Source organism: Microchirus variegatus (assembly GCF_963457635.1).
Source record: "Microchirus variegatus genome assembly, chromosome: 14".
In the NCBI taxonomy this organism is placed as follows: Eukaryota; Metazoa; Chordata; class Actinopteri; order Pleuronectiformes; family Soleidae; genus Microchirus; species Microchirus variegatus.
This window is the reverse complement of record NC_139815.1, coordinates 23,803,435-23,827,932: the sequence shown is the minus strand read 5'-3', so window position 1 is coordinate 23,827,932 and position 24,498 is coordinate 23,803,435. Positions and strand designations below refer to the sequence as shown.

Sequence of the window (24,498 nt, the reverse complement as noted above, 5' to 3'; positions counted from 1 at the left end):
GCGACTAGACAATGCAGGAGCACATAATATGTATAAAAAAAGTGGATTTTGGGTTATATAAACCCATAAATACTACATATTGTACCTTTAAAACACAACTAAAAGTGCGACCAGCCACTGAAACATAAAGAAAAACATAAAAAGAGAATGCTATAGTTAGCTGAGAAGCAAATGAAATTAGTGGCACAGATCACAAGCATCTGTCTGATGTCATTAATGATGTGTCAAAGCGAGGAGGTGGTGGGGGGGGGGTCTGCCAATGCTGTTGTTTTGATCCCTTACAGTTGCATCATGTCTGTGTTATGTGATAAATGTCATATTCCCAAAAGACAAAACACAAATGTACAATTCAATTCCCCGCTAAATCTCGACCATTAACGTCAATCACGTGGGACGGGCGGCGGGGAAAAGCCTGGCGGTTGCCAGCGAGCGCCCGGTCCCCGCAGTCTCATGATGACGGTCCCCAGACAGCCTAACCTAACAGCTCCAGCTAATCTTCTTTTCATGCTTTTCATTACGACCTGTCAGGACATAAATTGGCAGTGAATTGCCGTGTTTATTAACACGGCACTAAAAAACAGCAGACTTAACTGTTCCACCCCCTCCCTCCCTCCCTCCCACCACCACCCCTCGTGAAAATGTTAACGTTTAACAGTGACCAAGTGGATCAATTAAGCCGTGGCATAAAAACGACTCTGTGCCCAAACAAATCCCCACCAACACACACACACACACCAACACAGACACACAAAAGGGCCTCACATTTACAATTCCACCTTAATATGCCTCCTCAAACATTATGTCCTCCATTGATGACCCCCTTTGAAGACCTATTCAGACAGACACTTGCTCGCCACATATTTGCAGCTCGAGTAACGATGGGGAGGGCCATGCTTCACGGAGCACCGCATCAACAAAGTCTCCCGTCGCAAGACTTTGCCGCAGCCTTTGCCATATAACGCCCGTAATTACTAGATCAAATCTGTTCGAAATTGAGGCAACGCTGTTCCGTGATCCCTCCTATACTAATCAGCACGCTGAGGTATGGCGGCGCGACTATAAATTGCTGACTTAATTAAAACCGGGACCTCTCTGTCATCTAATTACAGGGAGAAAAGGTTATTGCTTCAATGCAATTTTCCAAATATGATTCCTTCACAGTTATTAAAGGCTCCGGCGTCGTTTATTGTTTCAGATTTTTCAATATGGAAATGGCCCCGGTGACAGACGTAATGACTCGGGGAAAACGCTTCATCTCGATAGCGGCCTGGCACGGCCATTTGTCTGAGATAAGTGGAGCGCACAGATATGGGGAAATGTCATGGGAGGCATCCCATGATTGCCTCCACTTTACAGTTGTCATTAAACAGAGCAAAGGTTTCTTTTCTCCTATGTGGCAGCGATGAGAAGTTTATTAATCTATCCGGAATAGTAGGGTCGGTGAGTTATTATGACTATGAAAATTCCGCAGGGGAGAGGGGAAATTGTGTTGTGGAGTAATTGTGTGATGAGAGACTCTATATTCACAGTTATTGTTCAGTCAGATCAATACTTCACTGAAATCCCCCCAAAATCCTCACGGTTACAAGGTGACACAACATTGACATGAATTATGACAATGCCGAAAGGAAATTCCCAAGAATAAATAAAGATTTGTTAAAACACGAAAAAGGACAAAAAAGGTGCAAATTCAATTTCAAGTTTGTGAGAAAATGGAGCAATGGTACTTCAAGGGTCACAAAAAGACTAAATGTCCCAAATTCTGTCTCGTACAAACAGCTGGATTAATAATAATCATCATCATAAAAGTCTGATTTCAGCATCATAAATATGTGAAAATGTTCTCCACTATGACAGAAAACTGAATATCTTTGGTCTGTGAACAAAACAACAACAATTTGTACCTGTCAACTTTGCCTCCAGTTCTTTCTCTTCAATTAAGGGTGATACATCCAATCAAACCATTCATTGCATCAAATGGAAATACATTTATACTCCACACCGTGTGTCAGACGCTCCCTGGATTTGGAAACCCCCTTATATGAGCGTGAGCCCATAGTAAAAAAGATGTACTATGTAAATTTTAAATATAAACAAATGCCCTTGACATTCAAACCAGGGTCAAATGAGTTCATACAATGTTGATTAAGCCAAATCTGTATTGTCTGATGCTGGTCAAGATCACTGGATATCGAATATTGCACTCTGATCTACAAAAGGTGAAGGCAAATCTTTGTGAGTGTGTGAGGCAGCATTGGTGCAGCAAGAAATGAGTATCATTTAAAGGTGAAGTAAGTAGTATATAGTGCCATCTAGAGGAGAGGCTGAAATTTACAACAAAGACCTGCTGCTCTGCTCACCCCCTCCCTTCCCTGAGCGCTACGGTATCCTCAGCCGGTCAAATGTCGTCCTTGTCGTCTTTCTCCGTGTCAGCAGATGAGGTTCGTGAGGCGAGGGAGAGGGCGAGCTACCGCGGCCGTAGCAGACGAAGCGGAGAGAGAGGAGGTGGGACTTCAGCTACAAGTAAAGAGACGCTTGATTTGTTCTCTCGCGTTTGTCCTTACAGGCTCCGGTAGAAACATGGCGTCTCGCTGCTAACAGGGGCAATGCAACCCACGGCCCGCGACCATGTTATTTTACATGACTTTTTGAAACACTACGAAAATGAAACAAAAACTATTATACAGCGACTAGACAATGCAGGAGCACATAATATGTATAAAAAAGTGGATTTTGGGTCATATAAACCCATAAATACTACACAGTGTCCCTTTAAATCGCCTGGGTGTGAGAGAGGCTGTGGACTGTGACTGATAGACAGCGGTCAGACGACTGTCAGCTGATTACTGCCGGGGCACATGACTGCTGTGTCCTGCATGGACTAACACAAAGCTTCATTTAGCATTGGTGCCTCAGAGCAAGAAGGTTCTATGTTCAGAGGCTTCTCTCAAAGTCCTAAAGCTATGCAGACCACTTTGTCCAAGGTTAGTCTCTGTATGACGGTCCTGTTTTACGCTGGTGACTTGTCCAGGTTCTTCCCTGCCTCTCCCGCACGGTGCTTTCAGAACAGACACGGTTCTGGTTCTGGCTCTGACCCAGTTCTGCAGTGTCAGAACCTTGGTACTTTCTGGTGAACCAGTTCACACCGGTTCAAGAAGACCTTACTCTACGTTACTCAGTCGGAAGTAAACACAACGCTGGCACAAACTCCATACTTCTTCGTCTTCATAACCCAGATATATGACACACCCACTGATGATGTCACAGTTGGCGAGGAAGAACCACTATTTTTCGGTTCCGGCTGAGAACAAACTTTCAGGCCAGAATCAGGCCAGCACTCCCAGTTCCTACAGTAAAAATGCAGATTGTTCCCGGCAAACTCAGGCACAAGTAAACACAACACTGGCACTTTTTCTCCATAGTTCCTCTAAGCAATAATGAAATAATAGTTAGTTCCGTCATAGGGGAAATCATATACATCTTTTAACTGAATGCATGGAAAATGGATGCAAAAGAACATCTAAATTGTTTAAGCCCAAAATAAATAATTTGTTCTGAAGCTTTAATAAGAAACGGTATATTTGATTAATGTTGATAAAAAAAAAAAAAAAACATACATTCATTGCACTTAAAAAAAAGACTAATTTTTTGCACTTGCAGAAAATACTTAAATAAGAAAACCTGAAAAACATTTTTTTTTCTTAAGGTTATGTTGCCTTTTATTGCCAATTTAGTAAAAAGAGGAATATATATTTTTTTTAATTTATTACAACATGATACAAATTCTAGGTCATATTGCCTACCACTCTATACCAACCGTGAAATGAATTCCCATTTATCAACGTATGACTCGCCGCTTAAATATTCACGTGTTTAAATGAATTGTTTACACTTAAACAAAAATCAATCAATAACATAAATACAGTGTGGGGGGAGGAGGAGGAAGAGGAGGAGGCCACAGAACGGACAGAACATCCTGGACACTAATGCTCCGTGTCTCCCACCATAGGGTTTTCTTAATTACATTAACCAAATGCCTGCTGCGGAGTGTGTAATCTCATGGTTAGCTGAACACCCTGTAGCTGCCGGAGCCCCCCTCCCCTCCCTTTTTTTTTTTTATTTTATTCCTCAGTGAAATATTCATGTTGAAAGCCATTGCCTTCTCCATGTACCAATCTCACTCCAGCATGTTAATCCCTGCAGCCATTGTTTCAAAATTAATCCCATCTCATCCATAACCTCAAACGCAAAGGCCGTCACTCAGAAGCGGACCCTGTTTTCTGGTTTTAATACGGTAAAATCGTAGAAATACTAAATCCTGGTGACAAGAAGTTTTACTACGTGGAGAACAGGTGGACATGATCGGATTTGTCTTATAAAATAAAGTGGATTTTTATGCACGCATTTCTCCGACGTATACGACACATTTCTTCACGTTTGCCCCGACACGCTGATTCAAACTGACCAGGCAGGACTAATTTAAATATATTAACTATTCATTAATTGAATAAAGAGGCTAGTTAGCCCGAGGGTTGCTTTATAATCATAATCCGGGGTGTACTGTTTATGCAAAACAGCAAAGTGCCATGTGCTGGCTTATTATGCTAATGATGAATGGCAAAATACATGTTTCTCCTACTCACAGAGGAGGATTAGGCATGGCAGTGTCAGCAAGTTGTTTCCAGGGCAGAGAGTCTGCTCCTCCAGATTACAGCGTGTTGAGATGAGATCTGAGTAATGTGACTCTTCTCGTCTCCTCCTCCTCCTCCTCCTCCTCCTCCTCCTCATTCCATCCTCCTTTCTCTGAACTCAAAAACCTTCAAAAACGTGGTTGTCAATTTATCCTCAAACATCGGTGAAAAGTTTAAATTTACAGTCGTATAAACAACAGACTTGGGATGTGAACTATCTCTGGACAGATGAAAATACAACCCATATATCTGATACATCGCATGCTTCACTGTGCACAGACTGCAAAAATGTAAGTAAAAATCACGTTTGGGCTGTTTTTTAAATGACTCGGCACAACTTCATAGTTCAGAAAAGGTCTAAAGTGACTGTATCGGGCAAAAAATCGGTATCGGTAGATACTCAAGTTTGTGATATCGGTACATAAAAAAGCTGTATCGTCTCCTCCTTACACAGTTGAATAATTTAAGTGATTTTTACCATTATCTATAATCCGCATTAGCCAATTATTCATTGATCAAAATGTCAGTTGTTTTTTTTTACACATTTTTGACTCAGAAACTTGAGAAACGCTGCTCAAAAGGGCACTGAAAATGTAAAAAAATGTAATCTCATTCAAAAGTTTATATTACAAAGGTTGCTTTTCGATAACCCGATTCATGCATGTAACATTATGTTTATATATGGCTTCTATTCAAAATTCAAAAGCACAAACTGCAGACTGTAGAGACGAGGGTTGTTCGATAAATGTTTACGTTTGAGTGTACTTTTTTACGGTCCCTTAAAGCTCCCATAGAACGGAAGTACCAATTAACGCTCTTTTTTTTGGTGTGTATCTGCACCATTACCTCGTTTATGAAGCCCTGAAGGTTTGAAATAAACAGTTCAGCCACTGCTGAGAACAGTGGATCCTCCTGGTCCAGGCTCTAGTCCGGGCACATCTGGTTGCGTACATTGAACCGCAGAAGAAGAACGTTCGTTGTGGAGATTTTTTCACAAGCGACAGTGTCTTCTTGACTCCTGGTCAAAGGTCGTAAAAGGGACTGAGGTCGTGGAGTCGTGACGAAGCTATTTTTAAACATTGTTAAATCAATGTTTTGATAATGAGTAGCAGTGCCTCCACCGTTCCAGAGGGGGGAGCTGTGCTTCTGAGAGCTGGTGTGCTGATTACGTCACTTCCAGGTATTGGCCAATCACAAGACAGTTGGGAAAGCTCTTGCTGGCTGGCCAATCACAGCGCACTCTGTCTTCTGGGGGTGAGATTTTCGTCTGAAAGCGCAACTGATGAGAGCTTCAGTGAGGAGAGATTTCTATCGTCTCATTTACAGCAACTAGGAGGTTTTTGACTATAAAAACAAGTTAATGTATGCAAGTAGACCTCCATAACTCACATATATGTGCTTTAATTGGCATTAAAGCCTACTTAACACAGACCAGCACGTGTCTACAACAGTGTGAACAGACAAACCAGTGCGAGTGGTTTTCCACACAAACCACAAAGAATAACATCTTTTTCAGGAAGCAAAGGCCTGCTTAGTTTCACCGGGTGTTAGTGTGCAGTCTCACCACTAGATGTCACTGATTTCCCCAAACTGGACCTTTAAATATATTAATAACAATCCTCAAAATAGAGAGAGAGTGATGGAACAGCAGGTATATTCTGGATTAATCAAGTACTTGTTGGTCCATAAAATACCAGAATATGTCGATCAGTGTTTACTTGTTTATGTTGTTTTAATGACACACACACACACACACACAAACTCAAAGCGATTAATCCATTATCAAAAAAGTTGAGGATTAATTTCGCGATTGATTAATAATCCTTGTGTTTATATGTACACAGATTGTGTCTGGATCACATAACACAATCATAGCATAACATGCTATTGTAAAACACCACTTTAAACTCAGGATTCACTTCATTTTGACCAACAATGATTAGATAAAGTTTATTTTTAATGACCACAGGCCTCACTGTGTGTGTGTGTTTTTTTGGGTCACACTTTTCCACACTGGGCGATTTCGTGAGGGAAAACTCCACGACGTTTCACATCGTGTACACATACATACATACCTGTAGGCAGCTAACGCGTCACGGCGAGTGGGTTTTGGTACGAGTTTGGACATAATGGTGACACGTTGGGAGCAGCTGTGTAGGACTTGTCTTTCACACTGACTCTCTGTGACCCACGCTTATTCACGACTTCTCTCTCTCTCCCTCCAAAATCCACTGAGCAAGAGTTTGTGCGTCAGCTTGCAACGTGGCGCCTAAAATCCCTCTCCTGTTACCGACGTCCTGTGGACCAATGGCGGGCGCCCTGTGAGCGGACGAGGCTGGGCTCTGCCCTGAAACGCGCTCTGTGATTGGCTGTGCGTGACGGGGACAGGAAGTGCCGCTCTGCTTCGCGTCCTCGCCTCTTCCTCAGGAAAAAGAGGGACCAGATTTGGTTGAAACCGGTTGAGTGTGAGTGACTGCATAGGCGTTTCAGTCTTTAGTGGACCTGTTGTGTGTGTGTAAGGTTTTGCGCTGCTACTGCTGCGTCATTGTTGCACCACGGAAACAGAGAAGCGCTGTTTTTTTTTTAAAAAACGTGAGTAGCGGTGGTTGCGTTGCAGCAGTTGCTCGGTGTTGTTGTGTCACAGGCCGCCGGCTCTTTAGGGAAACAAAGTGGCCGCAGGGAGACGCGGCTCAGTGATGGAGCTGCTGGGTTTGGTGTGCGCCGTCCTCCTGTGCTCGTCTGTGGGTCACGGTAAGCCCACGCTGAAGAAGGAGAGAGTGATTCACGACAGTGACCTGAACATGCGAACGCCCGACGACAACAAGAGCTTCCAGTACGACCATGAGGCCTTTCTGGGCAAAGAGGAGGCCAAGACGTTTGACCAGCTCACTCCCGAGGAGAGCAAGGACAGGCTCGGGTAAGGGAACTTGTAGCATCACCAGAATCATCATCATCATCATCATCATCATTGTTGTTATTTAATCCAATCGCTGACAGTATGCGACGATATAACCGTGAAAAAAAAAAATCGGCATAATCGTGAATGGGCAAAAATCGTTCTCTTGCTGCCAACATACAGTTCTAGTGATTTGTGTTTTAGTGCCACAAGGGGGAGCCTTCATCTCCCCTGAGTCTTGTGACTAATGGCTGCACAAGACTAACAAGTATATAGTATAACAAGTATGTGCAAATGTACAGTTTATATAACCTTTTAGCTTTGAATCGAGCATCTGCATTTATAGAGAACACGATTTCTAAGTTGTTTCACCGCTTAAAAGTCAAACAGTCGATTTGTATTCATGGATATTTTAAATGCCGATATAACGATTAATCACTGAAATTTAAAAACCTCTATTTCTATGACCTCTCGTGTCTCATCTGCAGTACTGTCTTGGCCCACTGGGGGCAGCAGTTCATATTTTGCTGCTGTTGAAAGCTAAAATAAAAGAATAATCCGTCCCCAGGAATTAGTTTTTGTAACATTTTTGGTAGCATTTCATTGACAGAATTCAGAATTCTGAAACCAAATTTGAACGACACAAATATAAAGAAAATTCACACACATTTATAAATATATATATATATATTTTACAATTATCGCAGCGATAATTTTGTGAATCTCAATTATTTCCGATAATCGTGACAGGAAACGTCCGAACCACGCCCCCCGTGGGCCTGGTCCTGCGTGTCATTCTCACAGGCTGCGTTTTTTGACTCTGTGTCGGTAAATCACATCCACTCACTCCTCTGCTGCTGCTGCTGCTGCTGCTGCTGCTGCGTGTGAATGTTCACATTAAAAATTGAACGGCACAAGTGCCTGAGAAGCGTGTTCATGCCAGCAGAGAAGGAGCTCTGCATGGTTTTGCACACGCACGCACTTCTCCGCAGTTAACTGCCATGATGCTTAAATGTTAATTATGCATCATCATTAAAGAATCCATTTGTGAAGGTGATGAAGTTTCGGTAAAGTGGTGATGAGACGGCAGAGTTCTGCTCTCACCAACTTCATGCACTACGTGGATCTTGTACGTGTGTCCCCCCCCCCCCCCTCCACTTCTTGAATGACATGTTGGCACTACTGACTTCCGCCCCCTTAAGAAAAGCTCTCTCCTGTGGTGTGGGGAGTGGGAGGATCCCTGTAACGTCTCAACGTGGCAGCCCAGCACTAAGAATACCTCACAGCAACAGCAGCACACTGCATTTTTCCTTTTTTTTTTTTTTTACTAAAATGGGTTTGACTCCGCTCCTCCCTCCAGAGGCTTCATTAGTCTTGTAGTAAAAATGGAGCTGCCAAAAAAGTTGTGTATCGTTGATGGCTCATCAGTGGGTCACATGTGATGCAGGTCCTTTTTAAAGCAACACCATGTAACTTAGACACTGTAGCAAACACAAGACTTTGTTATGTATAATCAGAGTGATACATCCCATTTTTTAAAGTCCCTTTTTAAACAAAACGACACATTTGCCGTAACCAAAACATGACCTCGAATCCTTCCGCATCTTCTTAATGCTAATTTTTTCCAAACAACTTTTCGCTTAAACTGAAAGTCAGAGTGAACACAGCTGAACGAAAGTCCTCACTTGTGTTCTCGTCACACGGAGAACAGTGATGTATTTGTACTCGGTGATATTTGGGGTTTACAGATCGTGTTAGAGTTTAGAGCTTAATCGATTGATCTGGCGATTACTTTCTAGATTCATAGTTTGGTCCATAAAATGTTAAAAACGTTGATCAGTGTTTGTCAAAACCTGGAAATGACGATGTTCTCTAATGTCTTGTTTTGTCCACAAACAAAAATTTATTATTTTTGATGATTTCCTTATGTGGAGCAAAGAAACAAAGAAAATATTCACATTGACAATTCATTTAGTCATCGATTAATTGTTTCAGCTCTATTTGAGTTTACTTTTTATAGCTTTCCTCAGTATGGGTTTGATATATAAAGTATTATTTGGACTCATCCCTAGATTTCAAATGCAGTTTAAGTCACCGAATAAGGAAACTGGCTCTTTACCTGTTGCATTTAGAGGATTTTGCTTCTTTGTACCGTGTAGACCAGTTAGAATGTTATTTTAACACTGAAATATATTTGCCTTCAGTTCATTTTTCAGTTTTTTGTCAGTGGTGAGTGAATGTACGTCTTAACATTGCACTGGAAACGAGATGTCAGTTTATTGCAGAGTCATTTGACATCTTGGTGAATGCAGGTTGTGTCCATTTCCTTTGCAAACAGAAGCCAATGTTAGTGGGTATTTGTTGTTGTTTTTTTGACTCGTGGTAAAGAGGCTTGTGTTGCGCACAGTGTTCCCTACCTGCTCTCCAAACTCACATAGTGTAAGGACATTGGTTCAGGTGTCGAGTGGTAATGAAAGAGCCTCCATCGAAGTTGTTATTTCCAGGTAATAATAACTTCTTTCTCTTCTTCTGCCTCACAGTAAAATCGTTCAGCGGATCGACACCAACGGCGACGGCTACATCACCACAGCCGAACTCAAGGCTTGGATCAAGCGCGTGCAGAAGCGCTACGTGTACGAGAACGTGGCCAAGGTGTGGACGGACTACGACCTGAACAAAGACAGCAGGATCTCGTGGGACGAGTACAAGCAGGCCACATACGGATACTACCTCTGTATGACGACTTCGCTCTGTTGTTTAATCGAGTATTAAAAATGTGTTCAAACGTGGCACGACGATGACTTTTCTTTTATCCTCCACCCACAGCCAACCCGGAGGAGTTTGAGGAAGCAACGGAACAGTTCAGCTTCAAGAAGATGCTTCCTCGAGACGAGAGGAGGTTCAGAACGGCCGATCTGAACGGAGACCAGACGGCGGACCGAGAGGAGTTCACGGCATTTCTCCACCCAGAGGAGTTTGAGCACATGAGGGATATTGTGATTCTGGTAAGCCCTCTGTCACCAGCCCATAATTAAATGTGATTAGAAAGGGCCAGAGCGGTGATGCCAGTGTTTATAGCCTCACACGTCGTACCAAGCACAGTATTAGACATTTGGAAAGAAAACACCCTCAGTTTAAAATATTTTTAAATCAAAATAGTAGTTTAAAGGTGTGTAATTAGCATATTGCAAGGACTGCAATTGTTTTGATTGTTGTATCTTGCATGCAAATTAAGAAAAGCTTGTATGTGGTGTAAACCTTTCATATTTTAACTTTTCATCCTCGCAATAGAAAGTAGATTAGTTAATGTTTTTGGTGGTGTCATGTGGTAGTAATGCTCCATCACATTTTAAAGCTATTACACATTGAACATTGACCAGTATATTCACTTAAAAAGATTACATCACAGATCAAATAGCTGTTGGAAAAAATTGTAGTTCGATGTTTTCCCCAATTTGTTCAGCTCTAACTTGAATTAATGATAAGTAAAGTATTGATTTTCTTGTGTTTTAAACCACATGCTCTAAAGTCTGTAGATCTCTTTCCATTAGAAATATACATCTTGTCCTTGTCGTCGAAAAGGTCGTGATTCACCGCTCTAAGAAATCTTCTCTTTAATTTTGGAATGATCACGGCCCTCTATTTTATTTTATTTTATTTTATGTTATTATTGTGGAACAAGTCCAGTGTCCTATTTGAGACCTGGTCTTTAAATATAAATGTAGTGTTGTGGAACAGTTGTGTGGCAAATATGCACTTTGCTGCCGTTTTCATGAAAGTTGTACTACCCATTTGACCGAGTCAATTATTAATGGCTGTGGATTTTTGATGATGTCACTGAATGTTACCGAAGAGCAGCTCCTCCACCTGAGGCTGCTGCACTGATTATGGGGAAAGAATTTGGAATATAGAGTGGTTTATATACAAATATTGTAAGTTAAGTAGTTCACTGACAGTAAACAGTGTTTACTTTATTGTTATTGCATCATCAGATGTAAATAATCAATTTATCCTATTTTAATTCATAAATATGTATTAAACTCTTTAAGAAATTCAACCAGTACATAATCAAACCATTTCTCTAGTTTAGCCAATTTAAGTCAGTGAAAGATATATAAAATCCTTTATCCCAAAAATCTGTGTTGTTGTTAGGGCTAGAGGTAACGGTTATTTTCATAAACGAATCATCTGTAAATCAAGGGGAAATTTAGGTACCCTAAATGGAAATTTCTCGATCCCTTTTTTCAGTTTTTTTCGCTTTTTATTTCTTTGTTTCATGAAGCAAAGTAACAAGAATATGTTCACATTTGAGCTGACAAGCCCTGTTTTTTATTATTAAAAAAAAAAACACTTAAACCAATTAATCAATTATCAAAATACTTTTTTTATTTAGGTGCTTTATGGTCTAGCTCCACGTTGACTCTACCATTTTACTCAGGTATCCAAAGGGAAGAAAGAATTGTACAATTGAGGCAGTTTATTTTGGTCCTTACCCTAATGGAAACACAATAAACATACATACCATACTGTACCGAACCAAACACGGGGTTTTTACAGGGCCCGTATTCGTCTTTTAAAGTTTACATTTTTAATGTGCATCGCTCCATGTTTACACGCGACCTCTCACAGATTAACCTGGTGTAGAAAATAAATGGATGTTCTTATTTATTATTAGTCAGCTATTAGACTCCAGCACATATATGGTTATTAATCATTGAGAAGGGTTCACGGAGAACTCCTCACCTGCTCCGTGTACATGCTGATTTGTATCCATGTAGCCGCACGCATGTGGGAAACTCGACTGCAATTATCGAACATGCAAGCGTGCGGTTGTTCACTAATGGTCGGGTCACGTGGAAAAACCTATTAGCAACCATTTAGTTAAATTCACTCGCTGTCAAACGTGGGATGGGAGAGAGGAAAGGGCAGAATCTAACCTGGCTTTAAAGTTGTTTGTTCTGTAAATGTTGTAAACTGACCCGTCATATATTCACTTGTCCTGCCTCTGGGGGCAGCACGTTTGTCTTTTATTACTCAAAGTGAAAGTTTCAGTGTTGTTGACCCTTGTTTTTAAACGACACCGTTAACCCATTGTAAACGCAGGAAACCCTGGAGGACATTGACAAGAACAGTGATGGACATGTGGACGAGGACGAGTACATCGGTGAGTTCTCTGCTCACGTTTTCTTTTATTATTATTATTTAATCGTCTTTACTCCTTCACTGACGCCGCGAACCCTCTGTGTCGTCTCAGCGGACATGTTCGCCCACGAAGACGGAGGTCCAGAGCCGGACTGGGTCAGGACCGAGAGGGAGCAGTTCTCCGATTTCCGAGACTTGAACAAAGACGGCAAAATGGACGAGGAAGAGATCCGCCAGTGGATTATGCCCCAAGACTACGACCACGCTCAGGCTGAGGCCAGACATCTGGTCTACGAGTCTGACAAGGACAAGGTAAAGGCAACATGATTCAACCTTTTTATTATCTAAGTTATGACAGCGATTAGTAATAATACGTTTAATGTCGAGCATTTTCTGCTACACTGAAACTTTCTGATCATGTGCTAGACATTAAATATAATGGTTGAAGGATATGGGATGCTTTTATGACCATGAAAAACAAGAGTGAGACTGGTGTTGCTGCCACATGTGGTGTACACATCCAGGATATCTAAGGACAGAGATGTCTTCATACACTAACGTTCAAAAGTTACGGTTCACTTAGAAATGTCCTTCCTTTTGAAGGAAAAGCCCTTTTTTTTCAACGAATATAACATTAAATGAATCAGAAATACACTCTATACATTGTTAATGTGGTAAACGACTATTCTAGCTGCAAACGTCTGGTTTTTAATGAAATATGTACATAGGTGTATAGAGGCCCATTTCCAGCAACCATCTCTCCAGTGTTCTAATGGTACATTGTGTTTGCTGATCGCTTTAGAAGGCTATTGGATGATTAGAAAACCCTTGTGCAATGATGTTAGCACAGCTGAAAACAGTTTTGCTGGTTCTTTGACGAAAGAAAAATCATTATTTCTTGTCGTTGTCTTGACTATAGTTTTTCTATTCACTCTTTTGATGAATAAAAGTGTGTGTTCTAATGGAAAACACAAAAAAAATTGTACAGGTGACCCCAAACTTTTGAACTGTAGTGTACGTATTGGTGTTTTTTGCTGTCTGATGTGTGTGTCCCCGCCCACCCGTCTTAAAACAGTGGCAGTGTATTAACTCATTCGCTGCCATTAGACGTCAATTGCGTTTTCCGCACTAAGCGTAATGACCAATTGATCCTGTAGATGGCAGCACTGCTGTTTTTGGATAAGCGATCAGTCAAAGCTTGGTCAAAAGCTGTTTCTAGTGAAATCAGCATATTTTCTAATGCCGATTACTAAAGAACGTAAAAAGGTAGAAACAAACTTTTCCAGATGGACGAAAAAGTCTATTTCTTTTGGTAGTTTCAGTGTTTACATAGTCATAGAAAATAATATACTGTGGGTCTCGAAAGATGGGTCAAAATGCTCGAAAACAGCTGGCAGTATGGGACACTGGGCTGGCAGTGATTGAGTTAATGCTTCCATTTAACCCTACTTCAAATATCCTGTATCACTCACCCTGTGGTTCCTTTATGTCACCTCAGGATCAAATGCTGAGCAAAGAAGAGATTATTGAGAACTGGAACATGTTTGTTGGAAGTCAAGCCACCAACTACGGAGAGGACCTCACCAGGAACCACGACGAGCTCTGAGCTCTCGGCGAGTGCGCGTGTGTTTGTCCGTCCGCGTGTGGACGAGAGGAGGATCGAACATCTTTGTCATCGTGGACAGAAAAAACTCTTTGACTCTTATTCCTCCTCCTACCACCGCTCCATTGATTCCTTGTGATAGCGGGACAGACGTCAGTGCCTCAGGACCTCGGACCAACACTGTAGCTCAAAACAAGGTTGGTCCTGCCTCTTTAAGAGTCCCGTCTTGGCGTTTACGTCGCCGGGCTGTGTTTCTGATGCCTGGGAGTGAAGCCAGATTCAGGTGGACTCTTGTTTTCCATCGCTGGTGCCTTCCAGCCACATCGCCGGCATCTCCTGCCACAGAGATATGCGTGTGGACGTCCTTCATTTAAAAACCACCCGAATGCAGGTCTTTACACGAGTCGTCAGATACAGGAACAACAGTGTTAATGTGAAACTGCAGCACAGAACATTTATGCTGTTTTCTATTTATTTATCAAATGTTACAGGACCTGAGTAGGTTTTGGTTTTTTTTTTTTAACTGAGGACGTGATGTGTCTTTGTTTACACTTGTTTTTGTGGCCACATTATGATTACTTTTAGTTAAATGCCATAAAACTAAGTGATGTTTAATTAACAGCATGGTTTTTGCACGCCTTTGGTTTTAGTTTAGCCTGTGAAAGACGGTTGTTTTCTTTGTACATTGTTTGAAATGTATTTATTGGTATACCTAAGGCCAACAGTATGCTCCATGTTCTTTTTTCTGTTTTACTCTTCATGTTACATTAGATGTTTACCTTTTTTGCGTCTGTTACTAAGCTTAAGTTGTTTTTTTAAGGTCTATACAGCTTAAATACTATGTTGTTGTTGCATCACTCCAAGCACATCTTCTATGTCAGATAAGCCCAGTGTGTTATTTAGCCTGTTTTGTATTGTAAAATTGATAATGTGAAATTTTAACATACGGTTCTAATTCTTTTTTTGACACAAACTACACATCACTGACTTGGCTCAAACACACGTAAACAAACATTTCTTACTGTGTCAAAAATAAAATCAATGAAATGTGCTGTGGTGTTTGTGTGTGACGCCTGCTAAACATCTGTATTCATTAAATCACCAAAGAGTATCATTTATAATCACTTCCCTTTTGAGTAAATCAAATCAGTCTTAATTGTATAGAGCGGAATCGCGACATGCATCATCTCGAGCCACTTTGCATGATAAAGACGAGACCTTAGAGAATTAAAATTGATGAGACGGAAGTCTTACTGACTCAAAAATAAAGAGGGAACACTCTTTTCATTGATATGATGACTGTTATTGTTGGCAGATGGGAGTAATCTCAAGCCCAATTTATACTCCTGCGTAAAGTGCTCTGCGTAGCTACGCAGAGTCCTCTGCGTCGACGCAGAACCTGTCGAAGAGCCTCTGCGTCGTCTCCGGGTGCACGGAATATTTTTTAAGTGTCCGTCACTCCGTCAAGGGACTACGGAGACGGCAAGAGCTGCGATTGGTCCTCAGGACAGGCCGAGCTAAGCTGCTCTGTGCCGGCTCTCAGTGCGCTCCGGGCGTCCTGACAGAGGCGGAGCTGATCCCCGCCGATAACGCCGCTGCCGAACTATAAATACGTCATATCTTAACACACACAGCACATGTTTAGACTCTAAATGGCCAATTTCTCGCCTCAAATTATCTTAAAACTGCGTTCCGTGACACAGAAAAGTGAGAAACGGCCACTTTTTCAACAACAACAGTCTTTCTCTCTCTTTCTTTCTCGGACGCCATTGCTCACTGTAGCCAGAAGCACAACAACCTTGCGCAGCGACCCCTACTGATCGGGCGGGAAATTGCAGCGAGTGTCCGTCACCACGACGCAGAAGTATAAATGCTCGAGGCGTCTCCGTGGTGACGCAGACGGATAACGCATACGCAGTCGGAGAAGTATAATGTGGCCTTTAGTCTCACCAATCTAAGTCACTATGACTCATCTGTAGATCCTTCTCAGATAACGGTTCACACTGTATGTCCAGATTAACCAGTGTCCTACTTTCTGTGTGATACAGGTGAACGCTCCCAGTCTTTGGTAACCAGACTCTAGTCTAAAACACCCATAATCCCTAAAACAGCCTTTTAATCCTGAGGAGTGAGCCAAGGTTCCCATTGTGTCCATGTATACATTCAAGGGACTTTTTAAAAGACAGTGCCTCTTTGTGCAGTCAGTCTTTCAGTGATTTATTGTAAAAGGTTCTTTGACCATTCAGAGAAGGTCTTCTGCCATCCCGGGTTATCAGGAGGGTTATTTCAGTTACTGTCCATCTCATTTCAAAACAGTCTGGTTATTATTCTCTGCTGGGCCCCAAAGAGGCATTTTCACCCAGACAACTGCTGTTCTACTGAAATGTTCTTTTTTTGGACCATTCTCTGTAAACCTTAGAGATGGTTGTGTCTGAAAATCCCAGATGATCTGCAGTTTTTTTTTTTTTTTTTTTGTCTGGCACCGGCAAACATGACACATTTAAAGCCACTTAAATCATCGTTCTTTGTTTCAGTTTGAACTCCAGCTGGTCGTCTTGATCATGTCTACATGCCTAAATGCATGGAGTTATTGCCATGTGGTTGGATAATTAAACTTGGCTACTGAAGCCCCGGTTTGTTAAATTAAATTAAATTAAATTAAATTAAATTAAATTAAATTAAATTAAATTTAAGTATGAAATGTTAAATTGCCAATATGTCTTGTTTCTTCAGACTTCAATCATCCAATCCAATAAACATTTTTTTTGTTTTTGTTTTTTTTACACTTCCCTTCGCTTCAGGTCTGTCTACCGTTAGGGTTAATGACTTAAAATCAGTGCAGAAACATAGTACTAAACTGCCTAGTCATTTTAATACCTCCCATATTTTTTTTCCCATGTAAATATCAGCATATAGCTTCCAGGTCATGTGACCTAAAGACTCCAAATGAGTGCAGAAACATAGTACTAGACTGCCTAGTCAGGACACACATCTTTGTATTCCATTTCAATGCTTCACATATTTTTTATTATTTTTTTAATGTAAATACTGTCATTTAAACAGTAATTTGTTGCGGTAGTCAAGAGCGATGGGTCAGACTTTGCACAGGCCGTGATCGTGCACCTATCCCTTGGTGCAGACGGAGGAGGGTGACGTTAGATGTGGAGCAAAGTCCGTTGAATACCTAACTCGGAACGAATTGTCCACACGAAACGTGACCCTGCAATTTTCAGTATAAAAGTCACAATTGTGTTGTCTAAACTAAGATGCAACCACACAGTTTTTTAAAGTCAGTTCCTGTTTCTATCCAAACTAAAAATACAGCAGATCCCTGAACATTTCTAAATAAAAGCACCTACAGTTCCTGTATGTTGACGCTAAAACAGCAATTTTCAGAACGAAAGTGTGCATATTATAGCATCAAGAGGAGACATTTGGGAGGCGAGAATGGAGCCTGACCCACACCCCCGGGTCAGTAGGTGGCGGTAATGCCCCATAATGTTGGTGGCCAGCCGCCGTTAAAACCCAAGAAGAAGAAGAAGCATGAAACGACTGATTGGCTCATCTTTACGCAGGTGGTTTTCAATCAACTGATGACCGCTGATTTGCTTCCTCCGCTCGAAAACAGTGACGCTGTAAACTACAGAAATTGTTCCGGGAGGAGAGAACTTGTGGCGGTAATGCAACAAATCGTAGTTTGCCATAAACCGTCAAAAAAGGGAAGGATTTTTCTAAAAAGACGACAAAAAAACCTACCGCGGCATGACGTCAGACGACGAAAGGTGGTCGCGTGCACCAGCTCCTGTATGAAAACGCCACACGGAGCTCCAAGATGGCGTCTTCGACCTGGTCCAGAATGGTGAGTAACTTTTTTTTTCAGTTATCTGAATGGTGACTCTAGGTGACTAAAATTAGCCCTGGCTCAGTATGGAAGCAAATGTTTTTTGTTTTGTTTTGTTTTTTAAATGGACTTTACCACCTAAAGCCTTTATTGCCCTCTTTATATCAAGTAAAACTTTTGTCCTTTACTTTATGGTTGACTTGTATTTTTTCAGAGGTTCTGTGACGAGTGTTATTTTGAACTTGGTTCTTTGAACTTAAAGATGTGGAATTATTTTAAAACAAATTGCATTAACATGTTACTGTAGACTTGGCACCTTTTGACACTGCTTCAAGTGTCAGTTTGAATTTAACCACAAAACAAAACAGTTTTGATAATGAGTAGCAGTGCATCCACCGATCCAGAGGGGGGAGCTGCGCTTCTTAGAGCTGGTGTGGTAATTATGTCACTTCCGGGTACTGGCCAATCACAAGACAGGTCGGAAGGCTCTACACTGGCTGGCCAATCAGAACACACTCTGTCTTCTGGGTGTGAGAGAGAGAACAGCGTCAGAAAAGACAGATTTCTATCGGCTCAAGGGGAACTAGGAGGTTTTTGACCATACAAACAAGTTAATGTATGCAAGTAGACCTCCATAAGTAACATATATTATGTGCAACAGGACCACTCTGTGAGCTTTAACTCTGGGTGTCTAACTCTCATTTGAAGCATTTTTTTACTTTTTCTTTTTTCTTCTTCTTTCTTTGCTTCCCCTTCTTTTGTCCCACAAAAATCTTCTATCATGAAGGTTTTTTGTTTTGTTTAAACTTTGTTAAAAAATTATTTTGAAAAAGCCTTTAGGGTCGAATTTCTTGCAGGCTTGTTGTATGAGACTGTACTTGTTCTTGGTTCTGTTGGTAATTATTTTACAGACAGGAACGGCAGGTGAGAGATGGGACATAAAAGCAGCTTGTGTCCTTTGTCCTTTACCTAATAAACTGACAATCAAGTCATATTAGTCACACCTCTGTTTATTGGGTACATGCAGTTCAGATGTTCAACTCTGTATTCAACTTAAAACCTGCTGAACATCAGGAACAAGCAAATGCCATTAACACCTCCCATGACTAACCACAGTCTACGCACAGAGAGATGAGAGCTGGAGTTAAGCTGACTTGCTGTTGCTGCCGGCGGTTTGCAGTAAAACTCTCAGATGTAACTGAGAAAGCAGCTCTGTCACACAGACTGTCCTCTCTGCCTGCTCATGTGGAACATATGGATATATGTGTGCCAGTTAGGAAGACGAGTCAAGCGGGAGCAATGTGATAAAGCTCATTAAGAACAAGGGACGGGGCGATGCATGTGTGCGCCGCGTTATTCACTTGTAATGTAGGACCTTCTTCTGACGCCGTCCGTGACCAGGTCTGCAGGAGCCTGAAATGTCATGAATCTCTTTGACATTTCTTCAGGTTTAGGTGACTGCCAGAGGTCGGCATGGCAGCAGAAATGAGAATGTCATTTGCAGAGATAGGTTATCGAATTCTGGCATGGCTCCGCTTGCACAGAATGCAAACGGTCTTCCTCAATGAATTGCCTCTTTGTTTCTCAGGAGGAGAAGGAGTCAAAATGGAAGTGTTGCCTTCAGTGACCGTGTCTTTAAGTGTGTTTCCATCACAGGAACTAGTACCAGTAACAATCTGCATGTTTACTGCAGGAACCAGGGACTATTTGAAAGTACTGGCCAGGACTCTGTGCCTGTTCTGGTTCCCAAACCTACTTTGGAACCAGCCAGCACGTTCAAACTGAAGAAAAATGGTTAATAACCAGAAAAGTTGGTTCTCTGGTGAAAGTAAAAAAAATAGTGGTTCTTCCTTGCGAACTGTGACATCACCAGTGGGCATCACACAACACTTGTTGTGTTTCTTGTGAAGACGAGCATGAAAGTAGAGTAAGAGTTTTCTAAGGTGTTCTTCTGCTTGAGTAACACAGAATAACGTCCCCCCACTTTAGTTCCTCTTGAACTGCTATGAATGTGGGCTGGTTTGCCACAAAGCACGAAGGTTCTGAGGCTCCAGAATGGTACCTGAACCAGAACCTTATCTGTCCGTTCAAAGAGGCATCGAGGTGGAGCTTTCGCTGCTATACAAACCTGGTTGTGTGTGGTGGTGCTGTTGTTCTTTCAGCTAAAATAAACATTTTTCACATTAAAAATCCAGCAGTTGATGTGTTTTTGATTGACTTTGTTTGCAGAGTTTGTCCCTTTACAGCAGCACAACATGAAGCCCCCTCATTTTTAATGTTGCTGACACTTGGTAGTGTTTTTTCATAGACGGTGATTCTTGTTTTGGGACCTTGACTGAGAAGGCATTCAGACATTTCTTTTTTTCTTTTTTTCTAACAGATTATCTCCATTCAGCCTTGCATCATCTATTTGAATAATTGGGAGGCCTAAAACACCAACACGGCTCCATGTACGTCCTCCAAACAGCATATGAGGTTTGTCATGTGTCAAAGTGCATCTGTGGGTTTGTGGGATGACGTGTGAGTGAAGGTGGATGAATATTAGTGATGCACAGAGATGTAAACGAACTAAATGCACGTTTGGCTGTATGTAGATGAAGGGCGTGCAGCGAGGGGGAGGTTCATGTGGCCTCTGTGCTGCAGCCTGCCTTGAGGTCATGTTTAACAGCCTGCCCCCTCCTGTTTGCGATAGGATCCTAATCATTCACACTGGGGGAGTTTGCGTGTACGGTAATGCCTTCAGACGGCGCTCATATGAGTGTCTGTGTGGATCAACCGCTCTCCTCTGACAATAATGAGCCCTGTGGGTGAGAACAGGACGGAGACAGTGGGAGAGGAGAGTCAGAAAGTGTAGCACGTTAACGTCTGCGACAATCACTCCCCTCAATTCAGCCAGCAATCTTCTTAATCATAGCACACACGGGAACTTCTATATCAGCAAATACGAGTCGTACGATCAAACTACCCATATAACTAACTACACAGTGTCTGTTATAATGTCATTTTTCATCTGAATATATCTGCACTCCCTCATCCCTGTCTTTCATCTCCTCTTGTGTTTGTTCCTTCCACCCGGGGGTATTTGTGGCCCAGGGTGTTGTTCATAACGATCTTTGAGACATCTGACCCATCCCAAGGTTTTCATAGCAAGCTTTTTCCCATTATATAATAATAATAATAATAATGGCCAAAAAAAATAGAGGAAACTATCTGTCTTCCCCCTTTTCTTTTAATTTTAGGTCATGTTTGTTTAGATTTATTGATAAAATTACTCAATAAACAATATATACATTATACCTGCCCACAAAAGTCTACAAGGACAATGACACTGGATAACAGGTGGAGGGAAACACTGAGGGATTAAGATGTGGAAGCAGTATATGGACAAACGGAATATAGGGGAGAGATGATTGCAACCCTCTTAGACTTGCTGCGAAACAATCTTAAATATTAAAGAATGTTCCCTGTTATTTACCTGCACTGTGATTACCTTTCCATGAACTGAATTTCACTTTTCTGTGTTTCAACCACAACATTTAAAAGTGCAAAATATGACACAATATCTTAATTCTTAAAAAAGGTTTAACGGAACTAGATTCACATGAAATATGCATCTATCATAAAATGAATGAAGTTGGACAGTCCATTTTTGTTTGTTCAGTCCGTTTCTGTTCCGATTTCTTTAAGTTCCGGCCTCCAGCAGCTGATGATGTGCAGACCATTTCCTCTGTGTTCGTGCCAGCTGTGCGGTTGTATATATGCATGTCATGTGGATGTGGGCTAATTCAACGCCTTGCATGTTTCTACTTCTGGAAAATGAAGCTTAAAGGAATCCATCAATCTTTCATGCCATCTCAGGGAAAGTGGCTACTAACCCCCTCCTCTTCCCCACCACAGGACTCGACTCCTCCTAGTGGTCGATGGGCAGAATCGAGACAAAAACCTTGTGTCTCTCAACAATTGCACTTGTGCTCGTTCATCATCGTGAGTTTTTATGTGCCCATCAACGCAGTGTAGATTAGCAATAGGCCATTAATGACTCCACAATTAGAGAGGCGGCTTTAAAGAGCAATACATTTCAATTTAGGAACCATAAACCTAGTGAGTTGGTAACTAATTATAACAGCCTTTGGCGTAATGGGAGCTCTTTGGACTGAGGTCAGGAGGACTCAAAATCAGTCTCAACCAGCCTTTTACGTTGCTGCTTCAGCTGCCCACTCATTCTGACACACCGCTGCATATCTTACGTGATTTACGCCCGGAGAAACTTTTCAAGTTTTAATTAAAAGATGGACAAAGTGTCCCACAGCATAGAGTTGTTTTGGAGTTCATGGCAGCAAGGGTGGAGACGTTATCCCAATGAGACTGATGTCTTTGGACAAAAAAAATGTGCCTCTCTCGCTCCATTTGCCAATATTTGTCTCCCTCCTCTCCCCTGGTCTTCCCTCCCCATGTCCCAGCATCTGGATACCTTTGGGATGAAGGGGAGACGGGAGGAAACGAGGCCTTGCTTCATCCGTCCCATCCCGTCGCTCCCCAGGGGGCTCGGCCTTTGGTTTGTGATCTTGTATCTCACATGATGGAGAGACATCTAATCCTGTTAGGAGTTGATTTCTTCCAGTGGGATAGAGGTAGACAGCAGGAGGGAGAAAAGAGGAGAAGATGAAAGACGCCACGGTTAAGGAGAGTTATTCATATTTTTAAAAAGCTGTATCTGTCTGTACAGTATTTGCTGGCCCATAGATCGGTTTTGAGAGTCTGTCTATGTACTCTCATAGGACTTTCTCCGGCTGCTGCCTGAATATCTCACAGACTCCTCTCAAGGTGTTTTCCCCTCTCTGTCTTTCTGTATCTGCCCCATCTCTGCTCCCTGAGTGAGGAAGTTTACCCTCTAGGCCCCATCTGAGCTCCAGGCCCCCAAGGCCTCTACATTCCCAGCGCTCCTGCACACTGGAGCCCCTCAGGCTCCCTGCTATACCATAGGGAACCCCCCCCCCCCCTCCCCCAAAAGAACCCCTTGGCCCCCTCAGACTGTGGAGCAGCAGCTCTACACGGGATAACTCTAGCCTGGGGGGTGTGTTGCTGTCTGGGAATACAACTAAAAACATGCTTCACTTAACATATGAACAGTCCCTCACAGCGCCTCCTGTTGGTGCAGCATTGTTTTTGCATGGGGGCGGGGAGGAGGCCTTACGATTCTTGTTAAGTTTCCTCTCTGGGGCCTTGACCTTGTTAGCAATCCCTTGAGGCTCGAGGAAGCCTCTGTGTGCTACATGTGCACTGACCTTTCCAGCACCCAGAGGTTAAACCATGTCTTTTTAGCCCAAAGAGTTGCAGCAGGAGCTTTGTCCCCGATGTTGGATGCACCTGGGACTTTATGCAGAATAATAACATCGCTGCTTCTTATGAACATACAGTAAGTCAGCCCCGAGGATACAAGTTAAAGCTCCAGTGTGTCACTTTTGTGATATTTGTTGTTGATGTTCTTGTTCTGCCTCTGTTTGGTCTTTGTGGACAGAAACGATGATGATGTGACATTATGCTGTGTCCTTCATCTGAAAACAGTCATGTAGTACAATCAGACTTGACCGAGGGAGCATTTGTGTGTATGCAGTGCAGGGGCGGGCGGGGACCAGAAGCATTTATTCCACTAAAGTGCTGAACAACTAGGTCATTTTTGAGCAGAGCAATTCACTAATGAATCTTTTTTGGGGCGAGTCTACTTTGTGCCATCTCACATGTCATTTAATGGGTGACACAAACGCACACAAACAATCGAGAAAACAGTCTGCACCTCGTCGATGGACGACGATGTGTTTTTACGGACACTAGCCTTGCATGCTCGCTGCAATGCAGTTGCTGGTTTTTGTAAAATGATGGGTTTGGTTCTTGTGTCGGACATGTTGCTCATGACTCTTCCAGTGGCAACGCATTTTAGTGTTGGTTCAGCTCAAAAAAAGCAGCAGGTAATATCTCTAATAGAAAAGCAATAAAATGAGTCGAGTCGAACCGAGTCGTGCTAAAACTGTGGAATGTGAAGGACATTTGTTCATATTTAAAAGTTACGTACCACTTTGTGGGTCCTTATATCTTGGATTAGACTGTGGCTGCAAGTGTGAGGGTATACCGTATACTGCACCTGCATTCAAAGTTAAAACCTTCTGTGGGGGGTTACATATGGTTCGGAGGCTGTGAAGTTAGCGGGCCTGCTGTCCTACAGATGTCTTGGGCTGTGTGTTACCAGGTGTATGTCACCTGAGATTACCCACGCTGACACACCCTACAGGCAGACAGCCAGCAGTACAGCTGACGGGGCATCTGGTGG

General features: G+C 42.2%; 1 protein-coding gene across 1 annotated transcript; it reads left to right on the top strand.

The window, feature by feature from the left end:
* The first annotated feature begins 7,272 nt into the window (after positions 1-7,272).
* Positions 7,273-14,351, top strand: rcn1 (reticulocalbin 1, EF-hand calcium binding domain). The gene is made up of 6 exons (XM_083901185.1): positions 7,273-7,608; positions 10,128-10,321; positions 10,414-10,592; positions 12,691-12,751; positions 12,842-13,041; positions 14,228-14,351. Exons 1-6 carry the CDS (start codon positions 7,388-7,390, stop codon positions 14,333-14,335), a joined length of 963 nt encoding a protein of 320 aa, XP_083757311.1. The 5' UTR covers positions 7,273-7,387; the 3' UTR covers positions 14,336-14,351.
* Positions 14,352-24,498: the final 10,147 nt, after the last annotated feature.